The following is an 11,974-nucleotide window of genomic DNA, read 5'->3' as shown; positions in this document are numbered from 1 at the left end:
TATTCAGTCGTCAAAACTATAAAAACTCGTCAGACATAATAATAACCTTTAATAAGTTTTGTTTGGTTTTGTGTCTCTTATCCCCTTTCATAATGCCCTTTTACTTCGTTTGCCTATTAATCAATTATTTATTTGTTTTCTTTGACTTTGATTTCCTTGTCGGTTACTATTATTTCATCCTATGTATAATTTTAGTGATAAGACTGTCCGTGCTCTGCCTTGCGCCCTGTCCTGTTTTTGTTTGGGTTCATCCTTACTTGCTGGGTCGTGTGGAGGTTGCGTTCATTGAACACCGCCTCTCTTTGTTGATCATATATAATATATCATATTCTATGTCACACAAACACCGTAAAGATCATAGTGAGATTTAACAGCTTCATGCTGATGGCGGCAGTCCTCGGGTGTCCCTTCTGATTTATTCAGGGCACGAGCGAGCGGTCATCTGTGTGAAACAACTGACCTTCCTAAGTTAGCTGTATAGCTTTTCTTTATAAACGAAGGTCCAGAATATCAGTCATAATTATGCAATATAGTAAACACAGTTTATAGGTTATAAATTTACATTATTTCCTGCAAGTTGATACATTAAGATAGTGTCAATAATATAGTGATCAAAATATAAGGTAGTTATTACACTGGCAAGAAACACTATTTTCATTAAGTTAAATATAATAATATGTTTTATCGTTTTTCGTGTCTTCCATTTTCTTATTTGATTTGTTGGATTTCCATAAACACTATATACTCGGTTACCTAATTTTTAACAAGCATTTGAAGAAAAAATGTCTTAGTTTAGTTTTAAACTGTCAATATTTTGATACCGAGTTTGAAAAGAAAAATACGTCATTGAAATCTATATTTTGTCGACTGTGCATACTCTACAAATATGTTTTCGCAAGTCAATATAGAAAAAAATACAGGCTATTTTAGTTCCATTGCGTGTTGATTTTCTAGTCTGATACTTAAATTTTCTCATTTGAAGTAAAATGATTGATGTATATGAAGAAAGTCTGTCTACTTGTCAGGTCATTTATATTTTAACGTATCAACCAGACATATTATTCGAAATACTTTTAAATATGAGCAGTATTCGAATACAACTGGCGACATAAGATATTTTTTGTAGATATTCACTTTGAAATAATATTCTTATTTGATAATTTGTAAAAGTCAGATTGAACTTTTACACTGCTTTTTCACGGAGTTTTTTTTTGTATTTTTCTCTTTTATGAGGTTCTAAAACAGGTAACTCAAAACATAGATTAGAATTAGCCAACATATGATACGAATGTACAGCCAGATAACCATTTCATTAAAAATACGAATATTTAGTTAGACAACAGACATTTTTAATATTATCGTTGAACTGCGACTGATATATATACTGGTTACTGTGTTTAATGTAACTGTCAGTTGAATTTTGAAAATTTATCAAACAAGTCATGTATTCCAGACATAAAGATTTAATATATATCTCAAAATGACAGCTCAAGACAAGACTTGATAACAACAATTTACAATTTAACTTTAAAACAACAAAACTTTTAGACGATATTATTTTAGGTCCAATAAAATACGTTATCAAATATCCAATGTTCCACATAAAATAATTAACGATTAATTGATAATGTTAATATACTACAGGACAGTTTTGAATTCTAGTATTTTCACTAAATTGATCAAATATTACTTTTATCTATGTACAGATATAAGCAATTTAATGGTTTGCAATGTAACTGTCAGCTCTTGTTACATTTATCAATTTGAAACATATTTTATCAAGCTGTGCGACTGCCTGCCTAAAATCAAATAAAAAGTATCGAATGAATTTTAGTAATACTGACAGTATTATTGACAGTAAAAATCAAAAGATAAGACGGTCTTATCCTCTTCGTAATGATCTAATATGTACAAAAACGTTTTGTTGGGATTTACGGCGCACAAAACACAAATTTTGGCTTACGGCACCAAAACAAAAAAATTTAGAGAAATGAATCTTTAAAAAGCGTAAAAAAGACAAAATTGAAATTTTTGTACACTTTTAAAAAAGCGGGGGCCACATATCAAAAGGGGTGCCCAAACATTTTAAGTGTGGAAAAACTGATTTTGGGCAAACCCTTTCCGTTGTTACAAACTTAAAACTACACCAGGGCCCAAGACTACCACACCTGCTAGCCTTGGATAGTGGCCAATAAATATGATCTTGAAGATTTGTATTAAATTTCAAGTAAATAAGTTCAGTAGTTTTGAAGATTGATGTTGCATGTAAAAGTTTAACCAAGAAATTTCTAAAATAGAGAAAATAGGAATCCGTAAAGAAAGCCCAAAACGACAAAATTGAAAATGTTGCAGGCTCGGTTTGATTGAGCCTGTTCATGGACGGTACTTAAAGTGCAAACTACCGTCCACGCGCTTAACACGGGGGTGGAACCCCATATGTATCTCAAAAATGAGCATCGGTAAAAATTTCCGCTGGACCAGATGTGAAGCATAACACAAGATGTGACTGTAAAAATAGGTCTAGCGCAGGGTAAGTTTTCATCTTTTAAATTGATTTAAAATTCAATCCTTTTTTAAGAGATTACGCCAATTGCATGATCAATTAGAAAAAAGATCACAGAAAGACGGCCGATGTGTTAATTACACGTACCTTCGGATAGGTAGGTAATTACGTCTACGTTAACTATAAATAGAATTATCAGAAATGCTTTACTTTTTGCTGATTTAATAAAAATTCTATTATAAATTTTTGTTTTGAAATAAAATGGAGAAACGCAAACGAAAAAAAAATGAATATAGGACAACAAATCAAATTGATTAATGAAAGTAACGGCAAAAGTCAGAGGCAATTAGCTGATCAATTTGGCATAGGGAAAACACAGGTAGAAACACATTTTTTAATTCGAGGCATGAATTTTTTCTAAGCTTTTAATTATGTGTTTTTATCCTTTATAAGTTTGAAAAATATTGCATAATTTAATGTCAAAATGTTTATTTTAGTAAGATATATTGATCATAAACAAATTATAAATAAACACTTTAATTTACTGTTAAAATTAACTGAAATGAAAAAACGATATGTATCTTCCTGTAATTTCAAAATAGATAAAAATGATAAACAGTTACAGATGGAATTTATGTTCACTGAAAACTAAAATTGTCTTTATTTATTTTGCATTAAGGTTCAGACAATTCTGAAACGAAAAACTGAATATTTAGACGGATGGGAAAATAATGCTTCAAACGAAAGAAAACGCTTATGCAAGAGATCGCCGGTTGAAGAGCTTAACGTCACTGTGTGGGAATGGTCCAGAATGGTGTTCGTGTCAGCGGCCCCATGGTTCAGGAGCGAGCGCTCTTGTACGCTAAATAGTTGAAAATTCCGGACAGTGAGTTTGAAGCTTCCAAAGGATGGTTAAATAGGTTCAGAGATAGACACAACATCTCATTTGTAACTGTATGTGGGGAAAGTGGGTATGTAAGTCAGAAAACTGTTGAGGACTGGAAAAAAATGAAATTAATTGACATGATTAAGGATATCAGAGGATATCTACAACATGGACGAAACTGGGTTGTATTATAGAGCACTACCAGATAAATCGTTATGTGTGAAGGGTCAGGACTTTAAAGGGGGGAAATGTCTAAGGAACGATTGACCGCAATGTTGTGCGTTAACATGACGGGAGATTTTGAAAAGCCCCTTGTCATTGGAAAAAATGAAAAGCCAAGATGTTTTAAACATGTTAACATTCATGATCTGCCAGTAACATGGAAGTGGAATCGTAAAGCTTGGATGACTGGTGAAATTTTCAAAGATTGGATTAAGTCTTTCCATAACAAAATGAAGTCTCAGAAACGCAATGTGTTTCTTTTCTTACATAATGCTACATCACACCCTGAGAATTTAAACCTGAATAATGTTAAGATTAAATTTCTACAAAAGAACACTACATCAGTTCTTCAACCGCTTGATCATGGTATCTTACAGAACATGAAATATGATAAACAAGACCATCAAGGAAAGACTCACTACAGAAAACGTTTGATAAGATCTGTGTTAGCTAGGATAGATGATGGTGAAAATGTAAGTGCTGATGAGATCTCAAAAAGTGTTAATGCACTTCAGGCTGTGCGCTTTAGGAAAGCAGGATTCATTGAGGGAGGTGTAAGTTACGATTTTGTTTTGTTTCTTTCTTTCATTTTACGCCTTTTTCCAACAGTATTTCAGTCATATAAGCAGGTAATTTCCTAACCATCGTTCCTGGAGAGTGACATCAGAACTAGACTTCCTTCCTCCGCGCTAAACTACCAAAGCATCTCTCGGGGGATCGAACCCACGCCAGAGAGGTAACTGGATTAGAAGTCATCGACTCTTAACCCCTCGAACACGGAGGCGATAGTAAGTAAAATGTGTTTGTGCTTATATTTTTGAATAGGCCGACCTTATGAGAGGGCATCAAGAGAAAAGATATATGTACAAGAAGACATGACCGTTCAAGGGTTTCTAAACATTGACATTGAACTTCCTGTCCATGAAGAACTGGAGTCGGACTTGGAAGATAACTTAATTAAAAATATGCAAGAAAAACAGCAAAATGAACAAATTGATACTAGTGCTGAGAGTGAAGAAGAAAAAGAAAGTGAATCTGTCATGACATACAAGGAGGCACTTGTGTGCATAGATCAGTTGAGACTATTTTCTTTCTAGTAAACAGATGCCAAATGTCATGTCATCATTAGATTTTGCACAGGATGCAATCGAAAAGGAAACCGTATCATTTTTTTTCAAAATCCAAACCGACAACACACTATGTATTAACTTTCTAGAGAATAACATTATGCAAAGATATTGATTCATTTTTATTGAATAAAATTGATGTTACATGTGTTAAAATATTAAAATGATGTGTTGATATTCAATGTGTTATAATTATACAGAAAGACTCCAAAGGTTAATGATAGCCACCTACTGTAGATGACACATATAGTTAAAACTAACATTGGTCCGACTCGATAATAAGACCACTTTTACAAGGGACCAATAGCGGTCTAAATCCACACTTTTTTACTTCACAACAGCTGGTGTAAAGTGCTGTGTGGCAAGTTGCCCTGTACTTTACTTCAGTGTTGTTATATTTTTCTTGTCCTTCGGGATCATTGATGCCAGCACTATTAAGTGTTGAGAATTGAGTACCGCTCAAGCCGGTGCTAGAAGGCGTGAGGGATGTTGCACTTATTCATTATCCCTCTTGTACAGACTCAATCAAACCTTGCTGCAATACTCTTGTAAAACTTTAATGAAAATGTCAAATTTGACAGTTTTGTTAGACGTAATCACTGTCTAAAAAGACCCCGTTATAGTAGAAATTTAATTAAGCGTGATTTCCTGCAACTAAACATCGAATTTCTGATAAAATCCTTTTAAATCGATTGGAAAATTGTATTTGTTTTAATCCCTACAGGAACTGGATTATTTCATGTGAGGAAGCTATACAGCTGCTAGCTTACGGAACGTCGGTGGTTTTAGGCCGCTATTCCATTTATACGTGATCAGTGGTCCGCGTCCGTCATCCGCGTCCGGTAATGATTCGCTAATCAAAGAATACGTTGAACCTATTCCTTTTTTCCGTTTACCATCCGCTTCCGCGACGGCATCCGCGACGTTTCGCAGGATGAGCGAATTTTTACGGACGCGGACAGTCACCGGAGAGATCCCGACAGGACAAGATGCCACGAACGAAGATAAATGCCATGTTAATTTCGAAAAATAATACAGAAAAGCTCATCGAAATAGTGCGAGAGAATCCCGAACTCTATGATGCATCTCTATCAGACTATAAAGACACGCTAGTGATAAAAAACATATGGTCTTCGGTAGCAAAAGAGATGAAAATCCAAGACTTAACTGGTATTTAATGTTTGTTTCTTGCTGGTACAATTATTGTTCATATTATACAAGACATTTTCTTCGTTTGCTATGTTACAATTAAAGATTTGCATAGTTATCTGTTGCATAACATATAAGAAATCAATAAAGTTTATTACTTCAGAGTGACATCACTAAACATAAAGAACGACCTACATCATGTCTTTGTATCTCTTCATTTATCAATTCATTCATATTTTACAGCCGATGATGTCAAAGTACGTTGGCGAACCATTCGAGACACGTATGTAAAAAAAAGAAGAGAAATTTCCTCCAAGAAAAAATCAGGATCGGCAGCACAAACAGCGGTTCGCTGGCCATATATGGAAGTCCTGTCATTTCTTGACCCCTTCATAAAAGAGGCTAGGTATTATAAACTATTTTTTAATTGTATCAAGCAAAAGTTTAATGTGAACAGAAAAAAAAGAGATTATGACATTTTATTTTACAAACAAAATAGTGCCAGTATCAAAAGCGTTTTTTGTTGTTGATACCTTTAACATTGATATGCATACAAATCATACTACATTTATTTGAATGTTTCAAACATAATGTTATTAAAATCAACTATTTGTTAATAAATCAAAATCAATATGTCATGTATGTGTCATATTTATAGTACAGACAGTAACATGGATTTCCTTGAACAAGTGGAGGAGGGGGTTTGTCCTTCCAATATGGATGATCAAGGCCAAGAGTCAAGGTAAGTTTATCAACACATATTACTGTGAACCAGCAAAGCAGCCCCGTCTTACATGTGCATCTTGCCAAGGTAGCGTGTCAAACTTAGTGAAATATTCCTTAAACTTCTCCCTGATCGCAATGGCGTGTTCCGATCCTCTATTCCCCACACCGACTAAAGGACAGAAGCCATCTGTTGTGTTGGCTTGGTTATCCTCTAAGAGAGTGGCTGTCTGTGCTACTGTTGTCTCCCTTTGCAATAAGTTGTGGAGAACTATTGCTGCTTTAACAATAGCCTTTGTGGTCGACACGCTGACACCAATCTTTGTGTAGAATACCCGCCATCGAGCCGCTAATATGCCAAAAGCACTTTCCACGATTCTACGGGCTCTTGATAATCTATAGTTGAATATTTGTTCAGCAAAATTATGTCCTCTACCAGGATAGGGGCGCATGATGTGTTCCTGTAATGGAAACGCCTCGTCACCTAAAATGACATACGGCATCGGACCAAGTTCCTCAGCTCCAGGCATAACACTAGCAAGCGGAAAATGTAGCTGATTGGACCTCAGGGCTGTCCCAAACTTTGAATGTGCAAAAACACCACCGTCACTATTTCGCCCATATGATCCTATGTCAATCATGGTGAATTGCAAATTTGCATCAACAAGCGCCATCAACACAATTGAAAATGTTCCTTTATAATTAAAATGTAATGATCCTGTATTTCTTGGAGCTCGAACTACAATGTGCTTTCCGTCAATGGCGCCTATACAATGGGGAAAATTCCATAATTCCTTAAAGTCCTCTGCAAGTAGGAGCCAATCCCCTATATTCTGAGGCATTCTGAGGTACATAGGAGCAAACATGTCCCAAATAATTTGGCAAACCTCCGGTATGCATCTCGAAATTGTTGGCTCGCTTATTCGGTAGGAAAAAGCAAGAGATGAAAACGACTCCCCGGTTGCCAAAAATCTGAAACAGACAAAAAGCATGTCTAATTTTAAGATGTAAAATTTAATCAAAATTAATTATCATCTAAATATGAAAACATCATTTTACATCTACAAAACTGCGATTCAAGTCCAACAGATTTGATCTGTATTTGAATGTACTATACTTCATCTCGCATTTAATAATCAATCAATTTACATTTTATTATAAATCAATCTACACTTTTTTATAACATGTGCTGGCAAATTGTTTCATGGAAGTAATTTGTTTAGAAGTAAATGCACACAGTTTGGTCTTGTGACTCTTTGCTGTTCTTAAAAATATAACTTAAATTTTCACGAACAACACTGACTTTCAAAATCAAGTACAAATTGAAAACAGTATTGATTTTGAGCGTAATCTTAAAGGGACTCCACCGAGGTGTAAAAGCCTAAAAGCATAACATTTGATTTTTTTACATAAATGAGCTGGGGCATTTTAAACAGAAATATATGCAAAAATGGTTAAGAAATATACTTTGAAATAAATTGAAAATCCTATTTATATGCTTTTATTAGTGCGCGAATAATCTGAAATTTTGCACAAAGATTAGTGGTCTAAACCTACATCAAATGGTACATTGTCTGGAAAAAATATTTTCAGTCCCATCATGTCAAAAAATCCTCAGTGGAGTCCCTTTAAAGCGGCTGATTTCATGAACATTAAGAAAGGTATTTAAAGGTAAAATATTGTCAATCGAACAAAGGATGTAAGTGTTTTATCGAAAATAATACTTAAAAACTACGTAAATTTACAGTAACAGGTCGCAGTATGCAAATTATTCCTTACTGTGTGAGTAATGCTTTAATAATAAGGAGATAAATTTTGTAAATTCAGTCATTAATTGCATATTATATGTTAAATATTACTAGCATTGGGAATGATTTTACTTTTCTTAATCTCTTGGAACATTTTCCCAAAGTTTGATTTACATGAAATGATTTTGTTCATCTTGAGGCGTTCTGCTTAGATTTTACTATTCATGTTTTTTTTCTTTCAGAAATGACGTAACAGACCAGAGCTCTGTCATCCAGTCACCTAGTCCGAGTCCAAGAGAAACACCACCAAACTCAGTGTATGTTGAGGAAAGTACATTCAAGAACCCCACTGAGTCACGGAGGCCAAAGAAGACAAAGAAATGCACAGATTCTATGACCGAATTTGAGACGTCGTTTCTTGAAATTGCAAAGGCTCAGGCGTCACGACTTAACACTTTAGAATACGAGCAACCTAAGAGAGATGCTGTCGACGCTTTTTATGAAAGCTGTGCATTGAGAACAAAACAGCTTCCTAAGAATAAACAGTTATGGCTGCAAATGCAAGTATCAATGTTGTTGTATACATCTGAAACCAGCGACAGTTTACCACCATTTATGCCATATCCCTGTCAGACTCATCATTCCTACCCCCATCAACAGGCTTATAATTTAAACCAGCTGCCAATACCGGAATACACTAACCAACAGGGGTCTGGGTTGAGTGGCATTGCCTACAACAAAAACGACTTTTCTGCTGGTAATGAGAATAGTTCTCAAATAACGCATACCACAGGGCTTGATATCTTAAGTGAGGCAATGCAGTCACTGCAGTAATTCGAAAGAACTTTAAATCAAAGAACTCTCACACTTAGATGTGTTTTTGCATTTTCGTAATCAGTGTCTTAATTCCAATACATGTCTTAATTCCCATGCATTACAAACATGTTAACTAATTCATGGTTTTACTGACTTTCTTCTGCACCGGGGTGTAAACACTACAAACTCTTTATTTGCTTTGTACTTTTGTTTATATTTTGTTGAAAATATTTTTAAATTAATAACTTAACTGGTAGTTAGTTACCTTTTCTTGATTATATTTATGGAAGTACAACAATATATGGAAATCAATGTCTATTGAAATTACTATGAGATTATGGTTATTGATTTGCAATTGATTTTGTTTACATAACATTGGCTGACGAATGTTCTTTGCAAATAAATCGTTTACTTTTTGTATGTGTATTTTTTGTTCAGATTATTCAAATGTTTTACATCTACAAAACTGCGATTCAAGTCCAACAGATTAAAGATCAATATACTTTCCAGATGATCTTTACATTAGAAATTAGAAAAGTTCAGTTATATATGTACACTATGTACACTACATGTAATAGAATAATATTGCGATTAATACATTATCAATACGATCACATTATTACCTCAAACAGATTGCCAGACGTTGTTTGGCACAAATTGGCTCCCTAGTTCTGCATTGCCTCGCCAGGAACTCCTCCATGTGAGAGAGTACATATCCAAACTGATTCTTGTTAAGACGGAAGTACATCTTGAATTCTTCTTCTGATAATTCAAGCTCTTTGATCAGATGGTAGTAGACGCCATGTTTATTCCTTTGTTCATAAATTGGGCGCACCCACCACCTATGCATTCTTTTTACTTTTTTTCTTTGTCTCAATGAAATTAGACCAGCCTGGATTGCGATCCAGAAATTTGATTCCACATGCTTTGAAAGCGACATCGCCACCATTCAGTTATGAAAGATAAAACCACGTGTATATACGGAGCCTCTAACGGATCCATTTACGTACATATGGAATAATGTTCACGTACATGCCCGGAAGCGTATCACGGACACGGAGAACGGACCACGTACAAATGGAATAACGGCCTTACTCAGGTGCGTTCGTGCCTGAAATTATGCACAGAAAGGCTTATTACTTGGGGACCATACGCCGCTTTTCATGGAATGGCACGGAAATGTCACATTGAAGGTTCCATGATAACCGCCGTATGAACACATCTGCGGATGTTTCTAAATTCAAAATTTTACTATTTCACGTTTAAATGTTGAATTCTGCTTAAGCCGGTGCTAGGGGGCGTGGACGGTAACTTGCACTTTCCAGTACCGTCCATGAACAGGCTCAATCAAACCGAGCCTGCAACATTTTCAATTTTGCCGTGTTGGGGCTTTTTTAGGGATTATGTGTTTATCTATTTTCTGAGGTCTTCCTCCACCAGTAAAGCTGGAACGTCACCAAATGGCATATATACTGTGTCGGTGTGACGTAAACCAAATCAAAAGCAAACAAAACAAAAGTTACTGTAATAAGGTTTCTAGGATTGTTCCAGTAAATCGTTTACTATAAGATTATATCTTACAATAGATTTCCGAGGAACAATTGTGTATAAGGCCCTGTGAGAATTTAAATGTTTTTTTTCCTCGTCACTTGGTTTTGAACCAAAAAACCCAAAGGATATAAGAAAGAAATGTAAAATAAAAATCAAACCCATTTATGAGAGACTGATTTTCCAATCAAAACATTGTGTATAAAGATACAAATAGTAAATGGTGGATGTATGAAATATCATTGTTAAATTGATGAAAAAACCCTTTTTAAAATAGAAACATAATGGGTTTGTTCCGGAACACTTTCTGATTTTTTACGTATGCAAGTTTCATCTGTTAAATAACAGAGACATTTTTTGTTACAATTCTTTTCGATAATCGCCATAAGAAAATGGAAAATAGGAATGTTATAACAATTTTTTTTTAATTTGGTAATTTTATGAAATTATCTTGCAAGACAATCGCAACTACTCGGCCCTTTCCATGCAGTCTTCGGATAAGGACCTCGAACACAATAGTATGAATACACAGAACGGATGCGGTATTTCGGTCCTAACCTACGCTAAGAGAAACTAAACATGTAAACAAATGGTAATTTAATGCTGGAGGTGTTGACATGTTTATTCCTAATATATGTAGTTAAAGTCCACCTAAAAATAAGTGAATTCATAGGTTAAAAAGAAAAAACAATACATTACTTATTTTTTTATTATTATGGCGGTAGAAACCGAAAAGTACAAAAAAAACAACCTGTTGGCATATAGTCGGATTTGTTTTAATTGAACATCAGTGGGCATATTTAATTTACAAATTGTTGTCGGACATATATTCAAGCATAAGAGTACCGGAACAGACATTAGATGTCAAATATATACATTCGTTTTACATTATCTCAGTTTCTGTTTACATCTGAAACTACTTTCAATCCGTACTGTTTCCGAGGTTATTATAGATAATAGCCGAAGCAGTTCCGAATATCTTGCAAGATACACATTTATATCCGAACATTTTGCAAGATACAACTTTATATCCGAAAAGAAATTATTATACATTTCCCTTTACCTTACACCGTGTTGCAAATTTATATCTAACAGTTTGTTTGAAAAGCAGTTGAAAAACATAATAGCAGGGGTTAACAATATCTCATTTACTGGTTTCCTTGATAACTTACTCGTACCAATTTCTTCGCAAGTCGCCTACAAATAATCCCACAATATTGCAAAACCGGTGATGGCAGTAACGAAGACTATA

The 11,974-nt window shown here is 34.6% G+C and overlaps 2 protein-coding genes across 2 annotated transcripts; both read left to right on the top strand.

The window, feature by feature from the left end:
- Positions 1 to 3,676: 3,676 nt before the first annotated feature.
- Positions 3,677 to 4,708, top strand: LOC132720159 (tigger transposable element-derived protein 6-like). Its single transcript, XM_060704202.1, has 2 exons — positions 3,677 to 4,163; positions 4,437 to 4,708. Exons 1-2 carry the CDS (start codon positions 3,677 to 3,679, stop codon positions 4,706 to 4,708), a joined length of 759 nt encoding a protein of 252 aa, XP_060560185.1.
- Positions 4,709 to 5,981: 1,273 nt separating this feature from the next.
- On the top strand, positions 5,982 to 10,243 carry LOC132720160 (uncharacterized). The gene is made up of 3 exons (XM_060704203.1): positions 5,982 to 6,293; positions 6,546 to 6,629; positions 8,601 to 10,243. The coding sequence occupies exons 1-3, from the start codon at positions 6,250 to 6,252 to the stop codon at positions 9,190 to 9,192; spliced, it is 720 nt and encodes a 239-aa protein (XP_060560186.1). The 5' UTR covers positions 5,982 to 6,249; the 3' UTR covers positions 9,193 to 10,243.
- The last annotated feature ends 1,731 nt before the right edge of the window (positions 10,244 to 11,974 follow it).

The sequence above is a fragment of the Ruditapes philippinarum genome, unplaced genomic scaffold (genome assembly GCF_026571515.1).
Source record: "Ruditapes philippinarum isolate M1 unplaced genomic scaffold, ASM2657151v2 ctg13721_1_1_1_1, whole genome shotgun sequence".
In the NCBI taxonomy this organism is placed as follows: domain Eukaryota; kingdom Metazoa; phylum Mollusca; class Bivalvia; order Venerida; family Veneridae; genus Ruditapes; species Ruditapes philippinarum.
This window is presented reverse-complemented; position numbering and strand designations above follow the sequence as displayed.